The sequence below is a fragment of the Scyliorhinus torazame genome, chromosome 10, assembly GCF_047496885.1.
Source record: "Scyliorhinus torazame isolate Kashiwa2021f chromosome 10, sScyTor2.1, whole genome shotgun sequence".
NCBI lineage: Eukaryota > Metazoa > Chordata > Chondrichthyes > Carcharhiniformes > Scyliorhinidae > Scyliorhinus > Scyliorhinus torazame.
The window spans coordinates 36,351,111-36,378,471 of NC_092716.1; the positions used below are offsets into that span (position 1 = coordinate 36,351,111).

The window sequence follows — 27,361 nt, forward strand, 5'->3', positions numbered from 1 at the left end:
GAGGTAAGCCACCTTAAATTAGTAGTCTCCTGGTATCATGTTGTGTTAGGTACACTGGTCTAACACTGGCTGCAACTGGATGCAGCATAGATCAGAAAGATACTCCAGACCTTGGAGTTAGTTCAATCAGGTTTATTGAACTAATAGCACAGTTAGCACAGTTCTCTGTGAGTTCGACTCTCTGCTAAGTTAAGTGTGGTTACTCTGTCTGACTGAACCAGACTAGCTCTTAGCCACGTGGTGGAGGTGTGAGATTGTAACAACACACTTGACTGACTCTCTAGATGTTCATCAGTGGAAAGAGGCGGAGTGTGAGTGCCTCGTGTCTTTTATAGTCAGATCCCACCCCTGTGTCCTGCCTGCTTATTGGCCATGTCCTCTTCTCTGTGTCCATTAGCTGCTTGTCTGTATATCATTATGTGTGTGTCCGCATATCATGACACCTAGCATTCTGAAGATTATATAATGCTCAGCCGGAAGGCAGGCGAATTGATAGATAGAAAGTTAGCCTAACTTGTGTTTATTCCTTCATTCTCCTTTTCTATCTTTCCTCTCTCTCTTCTCTTCCCCACCCCAGTGCAAAACCCAGTGCAAATCTGCAGACAGCGAGCAATATTGTGACATATTGAGGGAATTTAATGAGAGGAAAGATTGGGATTTATTTCTGGAAAAATATAATGGAATTCAATGAAGAAACAAAGATAACAATGAAACCAAAATGGGACAAGCCAGGGATGCAGAGTTTGAATAAGGACTTTTTTAGAATCTCTACAGGGCAGAAGGAGTTCATTTGGCCTATCGAGTCTGCACCGACCCTCTGAAGGAACACACTACCTAGGCCCAATCCAATCCCGTAATCCCACCTAGGGGCAATTTAGCATGGCCAATCCACCTAACCTGCACATCTTTGGACTGTGGGAGGAAACCGGAGCACCCGGAGGAAACCCACGCAGACATGGGGAGAAAGTGCAAACTCCACACAGTCACCGAAGGCCGGAATCAAACCCAGGTCCCTGGGACTGTGAGGCAGCAGTGCTAACCACTGTGCCACCATGCCTTGTTGGAAAAGTGCTTTGGGCTTTCTGCTGCAGCATGCATTTTATCACCTGGCGGTATTGTGCCAGTACCTTTCCAAATCAGTCCATGCAATGGAAGGTTTTGTGACTATCTTCAGAATACAGCAGTTAGAAATTGGAAGGTGTGGCTGAGAGGGTGGAATGTGTTGAAAGTAACTTGAAAGTGTTGACTAACATTTCACACGACAACTGAAGCAGTTTACAGCTTCAGCCAAAGAAACTGAAGTTTTAAAAATGTTTAGATTAGAGATACTTCTATCCAATAGCTGTATGGGAATAAATCTTTTGTATATGGAGCTAACACCTTTATACTTCATTTTATTCATCTAAAACAAAACATGGACACTTTGAAAATTTCTGGTGAAGTCCTTTCTCAGACTTTTACTGGTGGGAATACTTACAATTTGCCTGCCTGCAGTGATGTTGAAAAGTGCATCTCTGCAGTATTCCTTGTAATTAAAGCTGTTTCAAAACTCCCTTAATAGTCCAATTAGTTAAGCCAGTGAGTGGCTAAGCTGTACAGCGCAGGAGATACCCGGTTCATGCTGATGTAGCTGATTTTAGGTGAGCTGCCATTAAATTTGAATTCGACTGCTGTGTGTTATGGAGGGGAATCATCCAGGTTTTCTGCTTTTGTTCCCTGTCCTGAGGCCTGCACTGGAAGTGTGGATGTTGGATGAGCACAGAAACTGTCTTGACCATGATGCTTCCCATGTTCAATCGACTATGAGCACTCACCATCAGCGTTGCGCATAAAGAATGGGCATTCAGATGAGCTCCTGAAAGAAGACCTTGATGATATAGAACCATATCCCAACTGGAGCTCATGCATTTAGCTGCGAAGAGCTAAGGAAGAATGATTTTTAAAACTGTATGAAAAAGGGCATTCTCTTCATTGAGGAAGCAGTCAATGTAAGTTATAAATTGAAACAGTAATAGTGAAAAGGAAGGGGTGATGAGAATCAATTGTAAACCCCTGCAAACTTCTCTGCTCCCTTTGCCTCCGAAGTGCCATACTCAGTTTCAGTAAACTGGCTCCCAGTGCAAGATCAAAGACATGCCAGTTCATCAATAGCTGTCCTAGCAGACCACGTTTTCCTGTAAATTGAGAGGCATTTATGGCATTGATTATTCAATAAGGTTATTAACTCTCATATGACCAGAGTGGTAGCAAGAAAAAGCTTTAAAGCCTTTCGGGTCACTGTTGGTGAACATCAGGGGCACATTAAAATGTAGTTAGCATGTAGTGTATTAGGAAGAGAAATATTTAATGTAGCAGTTTCACACTTCACGAGAAGGATGTGCTTTAATAATTCAGAATATTAATACATGATTATGCCAGCTCCATTATGTTGGTGAGACTTTAGTTTGGAAAAGGATTTGAGTCTCTCTAAAGTGTACTGTACAATATTTTTCATTAGACTGGGGGAATGGACATTGCAAAAATGTATGCATTTACATTGATTTTGGAAACAATTCACAAATGTTGATAAGTTGAAGCTTTGGAGTAACGTCACTTCTGCTTATAACCATTTGTGTGGGATTCCACCTTCTTAACGATTGCAACGCCTCAAACTATGAATGTAAACGTCAGATGTGAGAAACGAGGCTTCTAACCTTGAGCTTTGATTTCCGTTCCTCCCAGCAGGCATTATGCTATCTTTGGGGAAGATTTAAGAACATTTCTATGTCTTGGGGTCTTTGATCCAGAGATGTGGAATCTACTTCTATATTTTTGCACTTACTTTTCCTGTAAACCCCATCTACTGAAACTGTGCATAGTATCTGGTCGGATTGAACTAATTGGACTTAACAGATGAGAATAGTGCTAACATTTTGACTAAACTCGTGCAAATTTGGGTCCAGAATCATAATACGGTACTAATTTGAACCAACATATGTTACTGATTGGGTCACTTTTAAAACAAACCACCTTCCCCACATTACATGCTCCCTGCTGTTGATCCATTGTCAATGATCAATTCAGCTCTTTTGTGTGGGAATCCACGCCTTGGAATTTACATCATTTGAAAGTGTTCATAGGCACAGTAGTAGTTTTGACAAAGAGTCATCCAGCCTCAAAACATTTGCTCCGCGCTCTCTCCACAGATGCTATCAGACCAGCAGAGATAGTCCAGCATTTTCTGTTTTTGTCACAGTAGTAGCTTTCTTTTATTCACTTGTGGGATGTCAATGGCATGGCGAGTTTATATTACCATTCATAAGAACATAAGAACTAGGAGCAGGAGTAGGCCATCTGGCCCCTCGAGCCTGCTCCGCCATTCAATGAGATCATGGCTGATCTTTTGTGGACGCAGCTCCACTTTCCGGCCCAAACACCATAACCCTTAATCCCTTTATTCTTCAAAAAACTATCTATCTTTATCTTAAAAACATTTAATGAAGGAGCCTCTACTGCTTCACTGGGCAAGGAATTCCATAGATTCACAACCCTTTGGGTGAAGAAGTTCCTCCTAAACTCAGTCCTAAATCTACTTCCCCTTATTTTGAGGCTATGCCCCCTAGTTCTGCTTTCACCCGCCAGTGGAAACAACCTGCCCGCATCTATCCTATCTATTCCCTTCATAATCTTATATGTTTCTATAAGATCCCCCCTCATCCTTCTAAATTCCAACGAGTACAGTCCCAGTCTACTCAACCTCTCCTCGTAATCCAACCCCTTCAGCTCTGGGATTAACCTAGTGAATCTCCTCTGCACACCCTCCAGTGCCAGTACGTCCTTTCTCAAGTAAGGAGACCAAAACTGAACACAATACTCCAGGTGTGGCCTCACTAACACCTTATACAATTGCAGCATAACCGCCCTAGTCTTAAACTCCATCCCTCTAGCAATGAAGGACAAAATTCCATTTGCCTTCTTAATCACCTGTTGCACCTGAAAACCAACTTTCTGCGACTCATGCACTAGCACACCCAGATCTCTCTGCACAGCAGCATGTTTTAATTTTTTATCATTTAAATAATAATCCCTTTTGCCGTTATTCTTACCAAAATGGATAACCTCACATTTGTCAACATTGTATTCCATCTGCCAGACCCTAGCCCATTCACGTAGCCTGTCCAAATCCCTCTGCAGACTTCCAGTATCCTCTGCACTTTTTGCTTTACTCATTGGTCTTGGAATGGTGGTAGTGAGCAACCTTCTTGAATTGCTGCAGTCCATGTGGGATGGGTGCATCCACAATACTGTTAGGAAGGGAGTCCCAGGATTTCAATCCAGCAACAGTGAAGGTACTCCAATTTAGTGCCAAGTCGGGATGGTGTGTGGCTTTCAAGTGGTGACATTCCAATGTTCCTGCTGCCCTTGTGTTCGAAAAACAAAGGCTGTTATAAGGGATTTATATTTTGTATTGGTAAACATTAGAAATAAATATAGTTTTAAGTGGGTTTAATTGAGTGATACTGTGCCTGGAAGGATAAAACCTTTAGTTAGATTCATGCTGGGCAAGAGTGTTTATGTGGGGGTTGGTTAAATTCCAATTGTGCTTCTATTGTGCTTAGAGAGAGCAACAGTGTGAAGAATAAATAAACCAGCAGTGGTTGCTTAGCAACTGGGGCATTGTAAGGTAGAGAAACTTTTAAGTTTTAGCTTAGCTAATTATTAAATGTTTTTTCTATTGTTGAAAATAATGAGTGGTCCTGTGGCATTGTTCCTCCATGTTTTAGGATTTCTGGCATCAGGGCATCCCGATGGGTCTCCCTATATGCCCCATCCCCTTCAGGCCTTGCTACATGTGGGAATAGACTGTTGCAGTGACTGAGGAGTTGTAAATGGTGCTGAACACTGTGCAATCATCAACAAACATCCGATTTCTCCCCTTAAGTTGGAGGGAAGCAGCTCACGATGGGCGGCCTAGAACATTACCCTGAGGGACTCCAGTAAAGTTCTGGGGCTGAGATGGTTCACCTCCACCAACCACAATCATCTTCCTTTATGCTAGGTATGACTCCCAACTAATGGAGAGATTTCCCCTGAGTCCCATTGACTTTAATTTTGTTAAGGCTCCTTGATGTCACACTCAGCCAACTGCTGCCTTGACATCAAGGGCAGTCATTCTGACCTCACTACTGGAAACATTGAAAATAGGAGCATGAGTAGGCCACTTGATCCCTCAAGCCTGCTCAACCATTAATTATGATCATTGTTGATCGTCTAACTCAGTAACCTGTTCTTGATTTCCCCACCATATCTTTTGATCCCTTTAGCCTCAAGAGCTATATCTAACTGCTTCTTGAAAACATAGTGTTTTGTCCTCAATTGCTTTCTGTGGTAGGGAATTCCACAGACTTATTACTAATTTTTCCTCATCTCATTCCTAAATGGTCTACCCTATATCCTCAGACTGTGACCCCTGGTTCTGGACTGCCCCGTCATTGAGAACATCCTTCCTGCACCTCCAGTCCTGTTAGAATTTTGTAGGCTTCTGTGAGATCCCCTCATTTTTCTGAACTCCAGCACATATAATCCTCAACGACTCAATTTCTCCTGATATATCAGTCCCGCCATCCCAGGAATCAGTCTGGTAAACCTTCTCAGCACTTCCTCTGCAGCAAGAACATTCTTCCTCAGATAAGGAGACCAAAACTGCTCACAATATTCCAGTTGTGGTCTCACCCAGGTCCTGTACAATTGCAGCAAGACATCCCTGCTGCTATACACAAATCCTCTAATGGGCAGCATGGTAGCACAGTGGGTAGCCCTGTTGCTTCACAGCTCCAGGGTCCCAGGTTCGATTCACGGCTTGGGTCACTCTGCCTGTTCTCACTGTGTCTGCTTGGTTTCCTCCGGGTGCTCCGGTTTCCTCCCACAAGTTCCAAAAGACGCGCTGTTAGGTAATTTGGACAGTCTGAATTCTCCCTCTGTGTACCCGAATAGGCACCAGAATGTGGCGACAGTAACTTTATTGCAATGTAAGCCTACTTGTGACAATTGGGATTTTTATAAAAGATTATTATTATAGTTTGAAGGCCAACATATAATTTGCTTTCCTTACCACCTGCTGCACCTGCACGCTTACCTTCAGTGACTGGCATACGAGAACACCCAGGTCCAGTTGCACATTCCCCCCTCTCAATATACAGCCATTCAGATAATTTGCTTCCTGCTTTTGCTGCTAAAGTGGATAACCTCACACTTATCCACATTATGTTGCATATGCCTGGGGCGGGATTCTGTGATCCTGAGGCTAAGTGTTGACGCGGTCGGACGCGACGGCGTCAACACGGCCTCAGGATCAGCAATTCTGGCCCCTACAGGGGGCCAGCACAGCACTGGAGCGGTTCACGCTGCTCCAGCTGCTGATCCCGGTGTGAACTGGGCGCCGCGGGATCCGCGCATGCGCAGTGGCACCAGCACCAATGCGTGCATGCGCAGTGGCTTCCTTCAACACGCCGGCCCCAACGCAACATGGCGCAGGACTACAGAGGCCAGCATGGAAGAAAGGAGGCTGCCAGAGAGGCTGGCCCGCCAATTGGTGGGCCCCGATCGTGGGCCAGGCCACATCAGAGGGCCCCCCCGACCCTTCCACGCCGCGTTCCCGCCGGCTGAGAGCAGGTGTGGACGGCGCCGGCGGGACTCGGCTTTTTTACAATGGCCGCTCGGCCCATTCCGGGCCGAGAATCAGCGGGGGGGGGGGGGGCCACGTAGAGCGGCCCCTGACTGGCGCCGCGCCAACCACACCAGTACCAATGGTCCCGATTCTCCGCTCTGCGGAGAATCGTGTGCCGGCGGCGTGGCACGATTCGCACTGGTCGTGGGGCTTCTCCGGCCCGGCTCCGGGCTGAGAGAATCCCCCCCCATACATTTGCCCACTCACTCAACTTGTCCAAATCACACCGAAGCATCTCTGCATCCTCCTCACAGCTCACCCTCCCACCCAACACTCTGTCATCTGCAAATTTGGAGATATTACATTTAGTTCCTTCATCTAAATCATTAGTATATATTGTGACTAGCTGGTGTCCTAGCACCAAATCCCTGCAGTATCCCACCAATCATTGGCTGCCATTTGGAAAAAGAACCTGTTTATTCCCACTCTTTGTTTCCTGTCTATCAACCTGTTTTCTGTTCCTCTCAATACACTATCCCTAATCCCATGCGCTTTAATTTTAAACACTAATCTTTTATGTGGGACTTTGTTGAAAGCCTTCTCAAAGTCCAAATAAACCACATCTACTGGCTCCCTCTCGTTAACTCTAGTAGTTGCATCCTCTAAGAATTCCAATAGATTTGTCAAGCATGATCTCCCTTTCATAAATCCATGCTGCCTCTGACCAATCCTGCCACTGTTTTCCAAGTGCTCTGTTATAAAAAAATTTATAATGAAATCTAGCATTTTCCCCACTACTGACAGCAGGCTGACTGGTCTATAATTCGGTTTTCTCTCTACCTCTCTTTTTAAATAGTGGGTTACATTACCCTCCAATCTTTGGGAATTGTTCCAGAGGCTATAGAATCTTTGAAGATGACTACCAATGTATCCACTATTTCGAGGGCCAATTCCTTAAAAACTCTGAGATGTAGATTATCAGGCCCTAGGGATTTATCAGCCTTCAATCCCATCAATTTCACCAACATAATTTCCCTACTAATACTGATTTCTTTCAGTTCCTCCCTCCCACTAAACACCGTGTTCCCCAACATTTTTGTACATTATTTGTGTCCTCCTTTGAAGACAGAACCAAGGTAGGTATTTAGTTGGTCAGTTATTTCTTTGTTCCCCATTATAAATTCCCTGTTTCTGATTGTAAGGATTTGTCTTCACTAATCCTTTTTTCTTCACATACCAATAGAAACTTTTACAGTCAGTTTTTATGTTTCCCACAAACTTACTCTCGTACTCTATTTTCCCCTTTTTCATCAGTCCCTTTGTCTTCCTTTGCTGAATTCTAAAGTGTCCCCAATCCTCATGTCTGCTGTTTATTCTGACTAATTTGTGTGCCTCTTCCTTGGGTTTAATATTATCTCTAATTTCTCTTGTAAGCCACTGTTTGGACACCTTCCCCATTTGTATTTTTGTGCCAGACAGGAATGAACAATTGTTGCAGTTCTCCCGTGCACTCTTTGTGTATTTGCTATTGCCGATCCACCGTCATCCTTTTAATGTTCCCCAATTCATCAACGCCATCGTAGTTTCCTTTATTTTGGTTTAGGACCTTAGTCTCAGAATGAACTACATCACCCTTCGTCTTGATGAAGAATTCCATCATGTGCCTCGCACAGATAGAGGGCGAAATTCTCCTACCCGCCCCGCCACATTTCAGCCCCGACCGGCCGGCGGGAGTCTCCGTAACACCGGCCGCTCAATGGGGTTTCCCATTGTGGGGCAGCCCCACGCCGTCGGGAAACCCCCGGGCGCCGGCAAAACGGAGACTCCCGCCGGCGGAGAATGACGCCCAGAGTGCTAATTATTCTATTCTCATTACGCAATATCCAGTCGAGGATGACCTGTTCGCTAGTTGTTTCCACAATGTATTGGCCCACAAACCATCCCATGTACACTCCTCGACCATATTGTTACTAATTTGATTTGCCCAATCTATGTCCAGATCAAAGTCACATAATTATTTTTATTTTTTTTAAAATAAATTAAAAATACCCAATTATTTTTTTCCAATTACGGGGCAATTTAGTGTGGCCAATCCATCTACCCTACACATCTTTGGGTTGTGGGAGTGAGACCCATGCAGTCACGGTGAGAATGTGCAAACTGCACACGGATAGTGACCCGGAGCTGGGATTGAACCCGGGTCCTCCGCACGATGAGGCAGCAGTGCTAACCACTGTGCCACGTGCCACTCTATCCCCTATAATTATATATGTCCTTTATCGCATGCGTCTCTAATTTCCTGTTTAATGCCATTCCCAACACCAGCACTACAGTTTTGGGGATCTATAAATCCCCACTAATGCTTTTTGGTGTTTCTCAGCTCTCCCCACTATTGTGTTAACCTCCTTTTTTATCAGCCCCACTGCCGTTTCCTTTTTGTCTGTCCTTCCAAAATACTGCATACCCGTGGATGTTAAATTCCAAACCCTGGTCACCCTGCAGCCATGTCTCCGTAATCCTGACTATATCATGCCCGTTTATATCTATTTGCGTGATTTATTGCGTGACTTTAGCGCGAATGCTCCACGCATTAAAGCACAAAGCCTTTTGTCCATGTTTGGACCAAAGCTGTAATGAAGTCTGGAGCTGAGTGGTCCTGGCGGAACCCAAACTGAGCATCAGTGAGCAGGTTATCGCTGAGTAAATGGTGTGTGAGAACACCGTGGACAGCACCTTCCCTTTCTTTGTTGATGATTGTTAGTAGACTGATGGCAACAGTAATTAATTGGACTGGATTTGTCCTGCCTTTTTATGGGCACAACATACCTGAGGCAGAGGTGGGATCTGACTGTAAAAGACACGAGACACTCACACTCCGCCTCTTTCCACTGATGAACATCTAGAGAGTCAGTCAATGATGTTGTTATAATCTCACACCCCCACCACGTGGCTAAGAGCTAGTCTGGTTCAGTCAGACAGAGTAACCACACTTAAGTTAGCAGTGAGTCGAACTCACAGAGAACTGTGCTATTAGTTCAATAAACCTGATTGAACTAACTCCAAGGTCTGGAGTATCTTTCTGATCTATGCTGCATCCAGTTGCAGCCAGTGTTAGACCAGTGTACCTAACACGACATGATACCAGGAGACTACTGATTTAAGGTGGCTTACCTCAGTCCGTTCCGTGACGACCAGCAAATGTATCTCGGCACCATGGAGAAGATTCAGGCTCCTCACCAGCTCAGGACCTACGGCAATCTCAGTGCCAACTGGCGGATATTCAAGCAAAAGTTTCTGCTGTTCATCGCAGCCTCAGACCTCGAGGGTGCATCTGATGCAAGAAAGATTGCGCTTCTCCTCTCAACAGCGGGTGATCAAGCCATCAGACTCTTCAACTCGTTTAACTTCACCAAAGGCCAGGACAAGACAAAGTTTCTGACCATCCTGGACAAGTTATAGTCATAGTCACTGTGAAGTGGACACCAATGAAATCTTCGAGTGCTACATATTCAAACATCGTCTTCAAGGTAAAGATGAATCTTTCAATAACTAGCCTCCGCCTTCTAGCGCTGTCCTACAACTTTGGCGATATTGCTGGCTCCATGATCAGAGACCAAATCGTGTTTGGAGTTCCCGCTGATCCTCTGAGAGAGCAGCTCTTAAAAATCTAGCATATGACCCTGCCAGTCGCGATTGAAACATGTACAGTGCATGAGCATGCAAAAAATCGGTATTCCCAACACAAATCGGCTGAAAATGAGAAACCTGCCTCCCATGAGGCAGTGAGTGTGCAGGTCATCTCCCGGATGCAGCGCCTCAGCATTGAAGACAGTGGCCATCTTGCGCGCTTTTCCCGGAGCCCCACACATGCACGATGCGAACGAGATAATGAAGCGGCCGACACCCACACTGCGCAGGTGCAGACGTCTGCCGACCGCACTGCGCATGTGCGACGACGTACACCGCGTCACGACGCCGACGTCATGACGTGCCCGAACTGTGGCAACACCCACTTAAAGGGACACCGCCCTGCAAGAGACAGGCGATGTTTAAACTGCGGGAAGCCTGGACACTATGCAGCCTTGTGCAGGTCTGCACCACCAGTCAGAGGCCAGCGCTCCCAATTCCGACGACAGCACATCCAGAATGTGCAACGATGATTACAGGATTCTGATCCTGGCAGTACAATGGATCCAGAGCACGAGTGCCTGGAGTCTGCCGACCGAGTGGGCATCATCACGACACATGAACATGCCACGCCTAACTCATCTCGCATTCAGTCCATCCTCGCTGTGGATTCGGAGTACGATTGGCGTGCGGTGATGCAGGTCAACCGCTGCTCCATCCAGTTCAAGCTGGACACAGGTGCATCTGCCAACCTCCTCTCACAGGCAGACTTCAAACGCATCAAGAAGCCACCCAAGGTCCTTCCAGCAGCCTGCCAGCTCCTGGACTATAATGGTAACGCCATCACGGCACTGGGGTCCTGCCATCTACTCGTCTCCAACCGGAGTACCCATGCACGGCAAAGGTTTGAAATTGTCACGCCGAACAGGGCATCCCTACTGGGCACGCATGCCTGCAAAAAGCGAAACCTGGTGCAGCGGGTTCATTCAACGACATCCTCCGACGTGGATCTTCAAGCTGGCATTGACGACATCGACGCTCAGTATCCAGATGTGTTTGATAGGATGGGCACTTTGCCATATCGGTACAAGAGCCTACTGTGACCTGATGCCAAGCGAGTGGTCCATGCACCACGCCGGGTCCCGGCTCCGCTGAAGGAGCGCCTGAAGGAACAGCTCAAGGAGCTGCAGCAGCAGGGGATCATTTCCAGGGTAACCGAACCGACTGACTGGGTCAGCGCAATGGTGGTGGTTAAAAAACCCTCTGGAGACCTGCGCATCTGCATTGATCCCAGGGATCTCAACCAGAATATAATGCGTGAACACTACCCCATCCCGAAGCGGGAGGAACGCACCAGTAAGCTGGCACATGCACGGTTTCTCACAATGTTAGATGAGTCACATGGATTCTGGCAAATCCAGCTGGATGAGTCCAGCAGAAGGCTCTGCACCTTCAACACACCGTTTGGCAGGTACTGCGATAACCGTATGCCATTCGGCATCGTCTCGGCATCATCGCTATTTCATCGCATCATGGAGCAGATGATGGAGGGCATCGAAGGGGTTGGTGTGTACGTGGACGGCGTCATCATATGGTCCACGACCCCTGAGGAGCATGTTTCCCGTCTCCAGCAGGTATTCCGCCATGTCCACGCCAATGACCTGAAGCTGAACAGGGCCAAATGTTGCTTTGGCATGTCGACACTCAAGTTCCTAGGAGACCAGATCTCTCAGCAGGGCATGTGCCCCGACACAGACAAGGTCAAAGCCATCGCAGCCATGAAGGTCCCGGAAGACAAGAAGGCGGTATTGCGCTTCCTGGGCATGGTCAATTTTCTGAGTACCTTCATCCCAAACATGGCCTCACACACCACAGCCCTACGAAACCTCGTGAAGAGGTCCACTACCTGGAAGGTGGCCCATCAGGCAGAGTAGTTGGAGCTGAAAGCCAAGCTCACCACTGCACCCATATTGGCATTTTTCAACCCAGACAGGGAAACAAAAATCTTGACAAATACGAGCCAGGGTGGCATCGGTGCGGTCCTGCTGCAACGCGATGACACTTCATCCTGGGTACTGGTTGCCTATGCATCAAGGGCAAGGACGCCCACCGAACAAAAGTATGCACAAATCGAGAAGGAATGTCTGGGCCTTCTCACTGGCATTCTCAAGTTTCACGACTATGTCTACGGCCTGCTGACATTCACAGTCGAGACGGATCACAGGCCCCGGTCCACATTATCCACAAGGACCTTAATGACATGACTCCTCAGTTGCAGTGCATCCTCCTCAATCTCAGACGGTACGACTTTGACCTGGTCTACACGCCTGGCAAGGAGCTCATCATTGCCGATACACTGTCCCGCTCCATCACCGTGCCTAGTGAACCACTGAACGGCATCTGGCAAATTGAGTCACAGGTTGAGTCACAGGTGCAGCTGTGTGCTAGCACCCTCCCGGCATCTGAAGAAAAGGTGATTTGTATCCGTGAGGAGACAGCCAAAGACCCCCTCTTGCAGTGTGTTATGCAACGTCTAGCCAATGGATGGCAAAAAGGGCAGTGCCCTCAGTTTTTCAATGTAAAGGACGACCTGACGGTGGTTGATGGTATCCTCCTCAAGCTGGACCGGATTGTAATTCCACACAGTCTCCAGAGCTTAGTGCTCTGTTAAATCCATGAGGGCCACCTGGCTGTGGAAAGTGCAGACGCAGAGCCAGGCAGGCTGTCTACTGGTATCCCACTCACTGTCATAAGTGACAATGGCCCGTGCTTCAGCAGCCATGAATAGTCTCGGTTTGCCCAGTCGTATCAGTTCAAACACGTCACTTCCAGCCCACACTGTCCGCAGTCCAATGGGAAGGTTGAGAAAGGGGTGCACAGAGTGAAGCAGCTCATCTGCAAGGCCACGGATTCTGCGTCTGAAATTCATCTTGCGCTGCTTGCGTACAGGGCGGCCCCACTGTCCACTGGCAAGTCGCCGGCTCAACTCCTGATGAACAGGGACCTGCGAACGACACTTTCAGCCATACACATGCCCAACCTGGATCACCTCCCGGTGCTGCAGAAGGTGCAGCAACTCCTAGACCGGCAAAAACAGGGCTATGATGCTCATGCCACCGATTTGCCCGTGTTACCTCCGTCAGACACTGTTCGGGTCAAGATCCCTGATGGAGGCTGGTCAGCTACAGCTGTCGTTGTTCGACAGGCTGCCCCCCCGGCTCGTATGTTGTGCGTCTGGCTGATGGTTCCGTTGTGCGACGAAACAGATGGGCACTGCGCAAAGTTGCCTGCCCGCAACCACATTCTTCCCCGTTTCCTTCTGTTGTTTTGCCACCTCCTGATACCTCGACTCACGATGCCACCAGTCAGGCTTCAATCTCGGCCATCAAGGCGCTGTCGTCCCCACCACCACTTCTCCGGCGGTTGACCAGGATCAGACGCAAGCCACAGAGACTGGACTTATGAACATTTGTTCTGTTTGCTCTGTTCTGTGTTCTCGCATTACTCAGCTGTTTTCACATGTACATATGTTCACATCCACTGCATGTATATATGTTAATATTGGCCTATTCTTGTAAATACATTCACATATGTCATCCAAACATAAAAAAGGGGAAATGTCATGATATGCGGGGACACGCATAATGATATACAGACAAGCAGCTAATGGACACAGAGAACAGGACATGACCAATGAGCAGGCAGGACACTCAGGGGTGGGATATAAAAGACACGAGGCACTTACACTCCGCCTCTTTCCACTGATGAACATCTAGAGAGTCAGTCAAGGGTGTTGTTACAATCTCACACCCCCGCCACGTGGCTAAGAGCTAGTCTGGTTCAGTCAGATAGAGTAACCACACTTAAGTTAGCAGAGAGTCGAACTCACAGAGAACTGTGCTAACTGCTATTCGTTCAATAAACCTGATTGAACTAACCTCAAGGTCTGGAGTATCTTTTTGATCTATGCTGTATCCTGTTGCAGCCAGTGTTATACCAGTGTACCTAACATTTCAGGACCACTACCAAACACCACCAAAAACCGATTGCCTTGTCTGTTATGTCGTTACTGTCTGAGAGATCTCACTGCATGCGTTTTATGCTGAAATGTTTGTCTACAAAACAGGAGTCACTCCATTTCAGATAAAATTAATTTACTATCAACTGCTGTGGGACATCTTGAGGACATAAAAGGTGCACTATGGATGCACGTTTGTTCATTTTTCCTTCAGAGTTAAAAGGGGTTAATGTTATTCTCCTCCATCAGTAAAGAAATTGCTGAATCTTTTGAAATCTTCTGCAACCTTATTCAAATGATGGTGTGGAATATTCACCTTCTATCGTAAAGCTGCAAAGTCATACATGGCATTGAATGCATGCACTATAAATCTCATTTGTAATTAGTGACAGTTTAGGTACTTGTAACTGAGCAGATGTCAGTCAACGTAAAGCTCTGTGGGCAAACAGTATTACTGTTCCAGTCCTACTGCAAGGTAGAACTACAGACAATCCACTTTAGACTGTAAAAAAAACATTGGTAATTACATTACAGATACTTGCTTTTTGTTGTTTCTTTTTAAAATAAAATAATCTCATTTTGATGAGCGATGTGCTCAGAATGCCACAGATTTATCTAGCCTTCACTCAGCTTGCTGCTGGATTGGTTTTCAAAGTGGAAATTTTGTGAATAAAGTATATTGATTGAACTTGGGTTAAGTAAATGTTTGCTTCACTAGTTCATCACACTGTCATTTCAGTTGGTGGAGAGGTCCAACAGTACCAACTCATTGCCACTCAGTAATGTTTGTAACATACGCAATTTTACTGAAGTGAAATTACAAGGTTTATATCTAGTTCGGACAAAAGCACTTCTGTCGCAATGGCACACTCTGGGATTACTAAGAAACCTGTTAAGAGTTGGAATCAGGGCAGCACCGTGGCACAGTGAGTAGCACTGCTGCCTCACGGCGTCGAGGTCCCAGGTTCGATACCGGCTCTGGGTCACTGTCCGTGTGGAGTTTGCACATTCTCCCCGTGTTTGCGTGGATTTCGCCCCCACAACCCAAAGATGTGCAGGCTATGTGGATTGACCAGGCTAAATTGCCCCTTAATTGGAAAAAGAAATAATTGTATTCTCTAAAATTGAAAAAAAGTTTCTGAAAATTCTTCGGGGTACTCAAAGATGCCCTGGGCCTGATGAAATAGCATCAAGGGTTGTGTCAAGGGTTCTGTGTAAAACTGCTTCAACCTATCGTACACCATCAGGTGCACAAATTCAGGTGCATGACATACATTGAACAGCTGATTGCAATGTGCGAGGAAGCTTGTTCTTCCTCATCCTCATAACAAGACTTGCTGCCACAATAAATTCTGTTTCGAGATTAACCTTTATGCTCAGTGTTGACCAAGTTCAGTATGTTGAATTTCGCTCGATCATTGGATGTACTTTCAAGAGCTGGTGAAATGAATATTTACCTTTTTCTTTCACAATCATGTCAGTGCTATTTGCTCAGAAATCACTGGCAACATTAGTGGGTGAGCATCTAACACATTTGTAGGATATTCCTCTGTCTGCTGTTTTGACTCCAGCATGAACCCATTTTATTTGAAATTAGCTAAAATAGCAGACAGCGGGATTTCATATCAATGAATTCTACCGTTGTCCAATTATATTACCAACAGTAGGCTTTGGAATTTGATAGTTCTCTGTAAAATGTCGAAGAACTATATTACTCTCAGGATCAATCTATCAGTGTGTCAGATGTAAGAGTTTATTTCTATGTGCAATACACTTATTTATTTACTATTTTCTTTCAATTTTTAGGCCCCTGCCGGACTGGATGCAATGAAACGCTCATGTAGCCATCGCTATGGAAACCTGTGACTCCCCTACCATCACTGGGCAAGAGGATGGGTGCAGCACCTCCCAGCATCAGGAATGGACTGAATCCAACCCCCATGTCTCTGATAAAGCTGCTTCAATGGAGTCTGCACGAGAGAACTGCGTCCCGTGTGAGAACCTAAGGACATCCTTCGACGAGTGCAGCTCAGAGACTGCTGCAGCGGCTGTTGTTTCACACGGCTCACTGTCCACGAAGGAGGTCAGCTGCAACGAGTGCTCATCCTCATTCTCAAGTTTACAAAAGTACATGGAACACCATTGCCCGAACTCCCACCCTCAGCTCCTCCAGGAGGAAAGTGACAGTGAAATGAGCGAGGCAGAGGAAAGCGACGTGGAGAACCTGACTGGGGAGATAGTCTATCAGGCAGATGGCTCCGCCTACATCGTGGAGAATGTGAACCAGCTAATGCAAAGTATCCAGTCTGGAGGGCCCAGTGGCAGTAGTGTTCTTCCAGCATTGTTCATGAACTCTATGTCCAACGCTGGGAACATGCAAGGGGAGTCCACCTCTGCAGCATCCGTCTCTGTCTATCCACAGATCATCAACACTTTTCACATAGCCTCATCTTTTGGGAAGTGGTTTGGTAGTGACCAGACATTCCCAAATACCTCAGCACTGACAGGCATCAGTCCTGTCTTGCACACTTTCCGTGTTTTTGATGTGCGACACAAAAGCAACAAGGATTACCTGAACAGTGATGGCTCTGCCAAAAACTCTTGTGTATCCAAAGATGTCCCTAACAATGTGGACTTGTCTAAGTTTGACAGTTTCGTGCTCTATGGCAAACGAAAGCCGATTTTAATGTGTTTTTTGTGCAAGTTGTCTTTTGGATATGTGAGGTCATTTGTAACGCATGCTGTGCATGACCACCGAATGACCCTTAGTGAAGAGGAGCACAAGCTCTTAAGTAATAAGAACGTGTCTGCTATCATCCAAGGGATAGGCAAAGACAAGGAACCTCTTATAAGCTTTCTGGAACCAAAAATCAAAAACTTTCAACACCCTTTAGTTTCCACAGCTAACCTCATTGGCCCTGGTCAGAACTTCTACGGTACTTTTAGTGGAATCCATGTTGATGGTGATGAGGCTGTCCAGGCTGGTTTGGCTTTATTAAAAGACTCTGAAGGTAACACGAGTGCAGCTGAGCAGCCTCATTCAATCCCTCTGGCACAAAGTGCTCTGTTGAACCTTGGAGGGCTGACAAGCTCAGCCCTAAAGACCCCAATTACCTCAGTCCCTCTGGGCCACCTTGCTTCCGGGCCTACCAAAATGTCAGAGAGCAAGGATTTGGGGATGGAAATTGAGAAGAAAAAAGCCAGTGGAGAGTTTAGTGCTGACAGTAGCCTCATAGAAAAGGCGGACTCTGCTGAACAAGCAGAGGAAGATGAGGAGTGCAAAGAACTGTTCCCAAACGAGTCGGATGAGGATGATGATGACCCCCAGGAAGACCCTGAGGGTGATGCATGTAGCAGCAAGGAACTCGCTCTCTCAAACCAAAGCATTTCTAAATCTCCTTTAATGCCTAATGTGCTAAACCCTTCTCCAAGGGGCACCTCTTCTTCTTCTACTTCTTCCTTTGTTGTTTTCGATGGTGCAAACGGGAGGAATGCAGTGAGCTTGTCAAACGACAGTGCAAGCGGCGACAGCAGTGTCGGTAATACTGAGAGTAATAGGATGGACTTTGTAGATGAAAGTGCCAATAAAGACAGTGCCACAGCTCCTGAACCAAATGAACCTGTCGATGGCGAGGAAGGAAACTGTACCTCCCATCACCAGCATATCAGCACTCCCTGTGACCTGGGGGGTGGGGAATGCTCATCCGGAAGCAGCGTTGAGTGTCCGAAGTGCGACACGGTCCTGGGCTCCTCCCGCTCCCTTGGTGGGCACATGACCATGATGCATTCTCGGAACTCATGCAAGACCTTGAAGTGTCCAAAATGTAACTGGCACTACAAGTACCAGCAGACGCTGGAGGCCCACATGAAGGAAAAGCACCCAGAATCCGGTGGCACATGTGTGTATTGCAAATCTGGGCAACCTCACCCTCGGTTGGCCCGGGGCGAGAGCTATACATGTGGTTACAAGCCTTTCCGATGTGAGGTGTGTAACTATTCCACTACAACCAAAGGAAATCTCAGTATTCATATGCAGTCCGACAAGCATCTCAATAACATGCAGAACCTACAGAATGGCGGGGGCGACCAAGTTTTTAGCCACACTGCTGGACCAGCTGTGGCGGCTGCAGCTGTTGCAGCCGCCGCGGCCGCGGCCGCCAGTATGAGCACCTGCGGGGCCTCCTCGCCCACCAAACCAAAAACCAAACCCACTTGGCGGTGCGAGGTGTGCGACTATGAGACGAATGTAGCCAGGAACCTGCGCATTCATATGACCAGTGAGAAGCACATGCACAACATGATGCTGCTCCAGCAGAACATGAACCAGATTCAGCACAACAGACACTTAGGCCTCAGTAACCTGGCACCTGCAGAGGCTGAGCTTTACCAGTACTACCTGGCCCAGAACATGAACCTCCCTGGCCTGAAGCTGGAAAATGCAACTGACGCACAGTTTATGCTGGGTGGATTCCAACTGGACCCATCAAATCCAGTATCAGCACTTGCACCTGCACTAGGTAATAAATAATCATTTTTTCAATTCAAATACTTTCCATGTATTAACGATTGTGAAATATGTACATAAATGCATATATATTTCAAGTTTTTTAAAAAATGCCATTCAATCTTAATGCATGGGGATGGTAACATAGAGCAATAATAATGGACTTGTGCTCCAGAGACGTGAGTTCAAAAACCGCACAGAAATTGGGGGAATTTAAATTCAGTTCATTAATGAATCTGGATTGAAATACTTGTCTCATTATTAATGACCACAAAGCTACTGGATTGTTGTAAAAGAACATTTGATTCACTAATGTCCTTCAGGGGAGGAAATCTGCCATTCTTACTCAGTCTGGCCTACATGCGACTCCAGGTCCACGGTTCTTAAACTGTTGTCTGAAACATATTAAACCGCTCCAGAAAGCATTCTAGGTGTACATGGCTGCAGTGGTTCACTGCTCAAGGGCAGTTAGGGGTGGTCAATAAGTTTTGGCTTGTCGATGCTCGCAGCCCAGTGAGTTATTTTAAAGTTCACAAATAAGACAAGAAAAGGGTTGATTCCGATGGGCCTTGCATTGCAAAATGACCACTCAGTCCTAAAGGCAGCCTGATAATCATTTGTCCTTGAATTGGGTGGGTTTCAAAAATTATTTTGCGATAACTGCCCTGGAGCATGTCCACGATAGCACTTACATGTAAAAAATATTAAAACTGAATGTGAAATGTTAAACTTCCCATAAAAAGACTACGTTTTATGGTCTTTGAATAAAAAGCAGTGATGTAAATTGTGGTCTGCATTATAACGGGATATGATGACCTCTATTATACAGTTTAACTGTTAACTGTAAATCAGCCTGGCATACTTGTCCCCAGATAGATAGATGACAATGCATAATGTGAGCAGTAAAGAGGGTATTAAAAAAAATGTTTACCATGTTAGAAAGTAAGATCAAACACAATTGAATTAAAAAGAATGTTGGACCAATTTTTATGGTTTAACTGGGATTTTCATCCAGAATGTCTGCAGTGTGTTTGGCTGTTTCACCAATACCAACAAGTTGCCCATTAATTTTAATGTGAAATTTGATTTTGTTATGAGACTGAATGACGCTGCAGTTTCTTTATTATTTAAAAAACAATGTTCAAGCTTCACTTGGTAAGTTTTGAGAACTCCTCAATAACCAGCAAAGGAAGATGGGAAGTTGCTATATATAGTTAAATGCATCATTTGGCATAAGTTTTAAATTTTATTTATTTATTTAATTTATCGAATTTAGGTGCAATGTAACGTGGCCAATCCATTTGCCCTGCACATCTTTGGACTGTGGGGGTGAGACACACGCAGGCCCAGGGAGAATGTGCAAACTCCACACGGACAGTGACCTGGGGCCGGGATGGAACCTGGGTCCTTGGCATAAGTTTTAATACGGAATAAATTAGTCATGGAGATTATTGGCTCATCATAAAAATCATAATACTTCTTTTTTTTAATAAACATTTTAGTGAGATATTTTTGGTATAGTGACAACAACAAAAGAAACAATATACATGAAACCATAAACATAGTGCAAAAGCCATTTACCTCTCGTACAGGTCCCACCCTTCTTGACCCCCTACTCTAATCTAAACTACTCTTTCCCCCCCCCCCCCCCCCCCCGTCTGCTGATGATTAATTTCCCGCAATGAAGTCGACAAACGGTTGTCAGCTCCGGGTGAATCTTAACAGTGACCCTCTCAAGGCAAACTTGATTTTCTCCAACAGAGACAGCTAGCCATGTCCGATAGCCAGGTCTCCGACTTCGGGGGCTTTGAGTCCCTCCAAGCTAATAGTATCTGTCTCCGGCTACCAGGGAAGCAAAGGCCAGAACATCTGTCTCTTTCTCCTCCTGGATTCCCGGGTCTTCTGACACCCTGAAAATCGCCACCTCTGGACTCAGCACCACCCTTGTTTTTAACACCGTGGACATGACATCTGCAAGCCACTGCCAAAATCCCCTAAGCTTTGGACATGTCCAAAACATGTGGACCTGGCTCGCCGGTCCTCCCGCACATTTTGTGCACCTGTCCTCCACCCCAAAGAATCTGCTCATCCGGGCCACTGTCATGTGAGCCCGGTGAACAACCTTAAATTGTATCCGGCTGAGCCTGGCACATGTTGCAGCCACGTTGACTCGACTCAACGCGTCTGCCCATAGACTATCCACGATCTCACCTCCCAGCTCCTCCTCCCACTTCAACTTGCGCTTCAACTCCTCGGTCTGCGTCTCCTCCGAACCCATAAGCTTCTTATAAATGTCCGAGATGCTCCCTTCTCCTACCCACTCTCTGGAAACTACCCGGTCCTGAATCCCTCTTAGCGGTAGGAGCGGGAAGGTTGACACCTGTTTACGAAGGAAGTCCCGCACCTGCAAATACCTGAATTCGTTGCCCCTCGCCAACGCAAACTTTTCCCCCAATGCCCTCATACTCGGAAAGCTCCCCTCTATGAACTTATCCCCCATCCTCTCAATCCCAGCTCTCCGCCATAAACAGAACCCCCCGTCTATACTCCCCGGGGCAAACCAGTGATTATCACAGATTGGGGCCCAGACCGATGCTCCCATTGCTCCCACATGCCGCATCCACTGGCCCCAAAGTCTCAGGGCCGCCACCACCACTGGACTGGTGGAGTACCATGCCGGCGGGAACGGCAGAGGCGCAGTTACCATCGCCTCCAAACTTGTGCCCTTACATGAAGCCGCCTCCATACGCTCCCGTGCCGACCCCGCCCCCACCACCCACTTCCTGATCATGGCTATATTCGCCGCCCAGTAATAGTTACTAAAATTTGGCAGTGCCAAATCCCCGGCTCCGCTCAAGCATTACCTTCCTTACTCGCAGGGTCTTGCCCGCCCAGACGAAGCCCGTGATCACTCTGTTGACCTGCTTAAAAAAGGACCGCGGAATAAAGATGGGGAGACACTGAAATACAAATAGGAATCTCGGGAGGACCGTCATCTTCACCGTTTGCACCCTCCCAGCCAGAGACAACGGAAGCGCGTCCCATCTCCGAAAATCGTCCTTCATTTGGTCCACCAGCCGGGCCAGATTCAATTTACGCAGCTGATCCCATTTCCGCGTCACTTGGATGCCGAGGTACCTAAAGCTTCCCTTTACTAACCTAAATGGCAGCTCTCCCACTCACCTCTCCTGTCCCCTCGCCTGGACCACAAACATCTCACTCTTTCCCATATTAAGTTTATACCCCAAAAACCGGCCATATTCCCCTAAAGCCCTCATGATTTCTTCCATCCCCTCTATTGGGTCCGAAACGTACAGAAGCACGTCATCCGCATAGAGCGAAACCCTGTGCACTCTTTCCCGCCCCCCCTCCCCCATACAGTAACCTGACCCAGTCAATAAAGCCCCGCCCGAATCCGAACCGTCCCAGTATCTCCCACAGATAGTCCCATTCTACCTGATCAAAAGCCTTTTCTGTATCCATTGCGATCACTACCTCCACCTCCCTACCTTCCTGGGGCTTCGTGATCACATTTAACAGTCTTCTTACATTGGCCACCAACTGCCTGCCCTTAATAAACCCCGCCTGGTCCTCCCCAATAACGTCCGGAACATAATCCTCGATCCTGGAGGACAAGATTTTGGCCAGCAACTTGGCATCTACATTCAACAGGGAGATCGGCCTGTAGGACCTACACAGCTCCGGGTTCTTGTCCCACTTAAGAATCAGCGAAATTGTTGCCTGTGACATCGTCGGGGGCAACACCCCTCTTTCCCTTGCCTCATTGAACATCCTCAACAACACCGGCCCCAATATCCCCAAGTCCTTTTTATAAAACTCCACTGGGTGCCCGTCCTGGACCCGGGGCCTTACCCGCCTGCATGGCCTTCAAGCCCTCCACTTTCTCCTCCAACCCGATTGGGGCCCCCAGCCCTTCTACCCGCTCTCCGTCCACCTTTGGGAAATTCAGCCCTTCCAAGAAGCGCCTCATCCCCTCCGACCCCGTAGGGGGCTCCGACCTGTACAGCCTGCTGTAGAAATCCCTAAACCCCTTATTCACCTCTACTGAATCACCAAACAGGTTCCCATCTCCGTCCTTTACTTTCCCTATCTCCCGAGCTGCCTCCCTCTTCCTAAGCTGCTGTGCAAGCATTCTGCTGGCCTTCTCTCCATGTTCACAGATCGCTCCCCTCGCCTTTCTCAACTGCCCCACCGCCCTCCCTGTGGTCAGCAAGCTAAACTCCGCCTGTAACCTCCGCCGTTCCCTTAAAAGCCCTGCCTCTGGGGTCTCCGCATACCTCCTATCGATCTGCAGTATCTCCTTTACCAGTCGGTCCGTCTCTGCCCTGTCCACCTTCTCCCTATGTGCTCGGATCGAGATAAGCTCCCCACTGACCACCGCCTTCAGTGCTTCCCACACCACCGCTGATGAAATTTCCCCCATATCATTGACCTGCAGGTAGCTCTGAATACATTTCCTCAGCCGCTCGCACATCCCTTCATCCGCCAAAAGTCCCAGATTCAACCTCCAGTGTGGGCGCTGGTTACTGTCTTTACTAACCTGCAGGTCAACCCAGTGCGGAGCATGGTCTGAGATTGTGATCGCTGAATACCCCGTGTCCACCACCCCAACCAGCAAGGCCCTGCTCAAAATAAAGAAATCAATCCGGGAATACACTTTAAGCGCTTGTGAGTAGAAGGAGAACTCCTTCACCCTCGGCTGCCCAAATCTCCATTGACCCACCCCCCCAACCAGCTCCATGAACTCTCTTAGTTCCTTTGCCATTGCTGGCACCCTGCCCGTTTTCGAGCTTCACCGGTCCAAGCCAGGGTCCATAACTGTGTTGATGTCCCCTCCCATGACCAACGTGTGCGAGTCCAGGTCTGGTATCTTCCCCAGCATCCTCTTTATAAACTCCACATCATCCCAATTTGGCGCATACACATTGACTCATACCACCTGCATCCCCTCTAGAATCCCACTGACCATAATGTACCGACCTCCCACGTCCGAGACTATTCTATCCGCCTCAAACACCACCCGCTTATTGATCAGCATCGCGACCCCTCTAGTCTTTGAATCTAGTCCCGAGTGAAAGACCTGACTGACCCAGCTTTTCCTCAGTCTAACCTGGTCCGTAACTCTAAGGCGCGTCTCCTGCAACATTTCCACGTCCGCCTTCAATCCCCTAAGATGTGCGAACACACGTGCCCTTTTGACCGGCCCATTTAACCCTCGGACATACCAGGTGATCAGCCTAGTTGGGGGGCTCATTGCCCCCCCCCCCCCCCCCCGCAGATCAGCCATCCCCTTTCTTAGGCCCGCCTTCAGCCCGTGCTCCGCACCTCCACCAGTCCATCCCCAGGTAGCCGCCACCCCCAACCTCCTCTCTGTCCCTCAGCCCAAGTCCCTCCTTCGTCAGCAGAACATTCACCCCCCCCTCCCCCCCCCCAGTAACAACACCCTGTAACCCAACCCCTTTACTCAACCAAACACATGCACACCCCCCCCCCCCCCCCACTGCACTTCCGAGAGCTAGTCCGCCCAGCTAGCTTGGTGGCCCTCATCCCCGGCGCCAGCTAGTCTCCCACCTATTGTTCCCCCCCCCCCATTCATACAAACAAACTCCAACATCAAACAATCCCCACACAATTTCCCAACAAAATCATAATACTTCCATTAAGGATCTTTGTGGAACATTGCCCTGTTTCGGCTCTAGCCTTGAGCAAACAATCCAAATCCTAACGGTCTGAAACAAAGCTTATCTACAGCACCTCATCCAGTTTTACAATGCTCGATAATTTGAATTTGAATAATTTATGTCATAAGACAGTGTAATTCATGTCATTTAAAGACCTTTCTTGAGTCAAATGACGCAGTGCAGATTGGGTGATAGCAGTTCCATTTGAAAATTTGCTCAAAAGTATGATTTAGAAGCATCTACCAAACCTTTGAGCATTTTTGAAAAATGGAGAAGATGCATCCCTTCCCTTTAGTATTCCCCAAAATTTCTTTCTGAGTAGATGCGAAGGGTCAGTATTAGTCTCCGATTCAGTAAAATGCCCACGTGAAGGCTAAACCAGGCTAGGAAAGAAAAAGACATGAAAAGACATTTGGTTCTATCGATGCCTGTTCCATTCGCAGCATGATCTCAACTCACTGGCTTCCTAAAAATAATTTTTAGTTCCTTGGGTTGGCCAAAATAAGGGGAAAACCCTGCAGTTATTTTCAGGATGTAATTTCTCTCTAACGCTTAAAGTTCCATTAGACCAAAGCTCACCATACGTTAGTGCACAATTTTATCTAAATATACCTCTTGCCTCTTTCCATTCAGGAAGGTTACAAATCTCTTCTGAAAGAATTGCAGGGTATCTTCACTTGCCCTGTTGGTTGTAACCTGTTCTAGAGAGGCAGTTTACGAGGAGAAATATGTCCTTGCATTTAAAGGGTTTGCAAAGCATTGCATCCAGCAATTTTTTTATTCTTTAAAAATCAATTGAACTTTGTTGTTAGCATATCTTCACACACATACACTGCTATTTTTTTTTACCTTAAGGGGAATAGTGGGGGAAGTGGTTGAAGGATCATATCATAGAATTTACAGTGCAGAAGGAGGCCATTCGGCCCATCGAGTCTGTACCAGCTCTTGGAAAGAGCACCCTACCCAAGGTCAACACCTCCACCCTATCCCCATAACCCAGTAACCCCACCCAACACTAAGGGCAATTTTGGACACTAAGGGCAATTTATCATGGCCAATCCACCTAACCTGCACATCTTTGGACTGTGGGAGGAAACCGGAGCACCCGGAGGAAACCCACGCACACACGGGAAGAATGTGCAGACTCCACACAGACAGTGACCCAAGCCGGAATCGAACCTGGGACCCTGGAGCTGTGAAGCAATTGTGCTATCCACAATGCTACCGTGCTGCCCTGATCGCTGAGCTGATTATCAGATGGTGAACCATATTGAACGCCCTTTCCAGGCCACAGGTCCTGGCATTGGACTCAAATCTGGAGCTACTGGTCCAGCAGTACTGACTCTGCTACTGCACCACGAAGCCTCTTCTGAACTGAATCACCTCCTAGCCTCTGTTCCTCCAGAATAAAGAGCCCTAAGTCCTATCCTGATGACTTAAAGTATCAAAGTTCAGGAATCATTCTCGCCTTTTTCTGAGCACGGCACAAGCCTTACAATCTTGAATATTATGGCTAAAAGAAGCAAAATAATGTTGTATCATATCCAAATCTGTGTATCAAGTATATAAATACATTTTGTAATTAGGTAAAGAAGAAACCTTCAACGCATGTTCCCCTTAAAAATTGGAGCATAGAGTTTAGAAAGATCTGATCCAGAATTGGGCAAGTCATGAGTAACTGGGGTGAACTCGTTCCAAATCTGTCAGCTTTTTTCCTTGCAGTTTTTGGGAGAGCTCTTTATTATGTTCAGAAATTGAATTAAATTTCGGGGAAGGGAACCTCCCATTCTACCGAGTCAGGCCTGGAATGACTTTCAATATCATTTGAATTGGTCAAGCCATCAATGCAGTTGTACAAATGATTACCCATAAGGGCCCATCATTAACACCAGGGCAAATAGAAATTGAGAATACTGTAGCCTTGTAAAGATTGTCCAAATCTTAAGAGATATTGCTGAGGTACTGACTTGATCCATATCCCAAGAAAGATCTAGACTAGAGCTTGAGGTTCATAAGGAGGAGGTGTCAGCAATTCTGGAAAGTGTGAAAATAGATAAGTCCCCTGGGCTGGATGGGATTTATCCTAGGATTCTCTGGGAAGCTAGGGAGGAAATTGCTGAGCCTTTGGCTTTGATCTTTAAGTTAACTTTGTCTACAGGAATAGTGCCAGAAGACTGGAGGATAGCAAATGTTGTCCCCTTGTTCAAGAAGAGGAGTAGAGACAACCCCGGTAACTATAGACCAGTGAGCCTTACTTCTGTTGTGGGCAAAATCTTGGAAAGGTTTATAAAAGATAGGATGTATAATCATCTGGAAAGGAATAATTTGATTAGAGATAGTCAACACGGTTTTGTGAAGGGTAGGTCATGTCTCACAAACCTTATTGAGTTCTTTGTGAAGGTGACCAAAAAGGTGGATGAGGGTAAAGCAGTTGATCTGGTGTATATGGATTTCAGTAAAGCGTTTGATCAGGTTCCCCACGGTAGGCTACTGCAGAAAATACGGAGGCATGGGATTCAGGGTGATTTAGCAGTTTGGATAAGAAATTTGCTAGCTGGAAGAAGACAAAGGGTGGTGGTTGATGGGAAATGTTCAGACTGGAGTGCAGTTACTAGTGGTGTACCACAAGGATCTGTTTTGGGGCCATTGCTGTTTGTCATTTTTATAAATGACCTGGAGGAGGGCGTAGAAGGATGGGTGAGTAAATTTGTAGATGACACTAAAGTCGGTGGAGTGTGGACAGTGCAGAAGGATGTTACAAGTTACAGAGGGACATAGATAAGCTGCAGAGCTGGGCTGAGAGGTGGCAAATGGAGTTTGTTGCAGAAAAGTGTGAGGTGATTCATTTTGGAAGGAATAACAAG

General features: G+C 46.9%; 1 protein-coding gene across 5 annotated transcripts in view; it reads left to right on the forward strand.

The window, feature by feature from the left end:
- zfhx3b (zinc finger homeobox 3b) overlaps positions 1 to 27,361 on the forward strand; it is a 594,034-nt gene that overhangs the window by 135,766 nt on the left and 430,907 nt on the right. For 4 of the 5 annotated variants that reach the window (XM_072517941.1, XM_072517942.1, XM_072517940.1 and 1 more), the window contains one exon: positions 16,098 to 18,808. In XM_072517941.1, coding sequence (XP_072374042.1) covers positions 16,144 to 18,808 — 2,665 coding nt within the window. In that variant the 5' untranslated portion in view covers positions 16,098 to 16,143. Of the gene's footprint in view, positions 1 to 1,942; positions 1,989 to 16,097; positions 18,809 to 27,361 lie in introns of those variants that run through there. The other variant, XM_072517944.1, reaches the window with a different exon arrangement.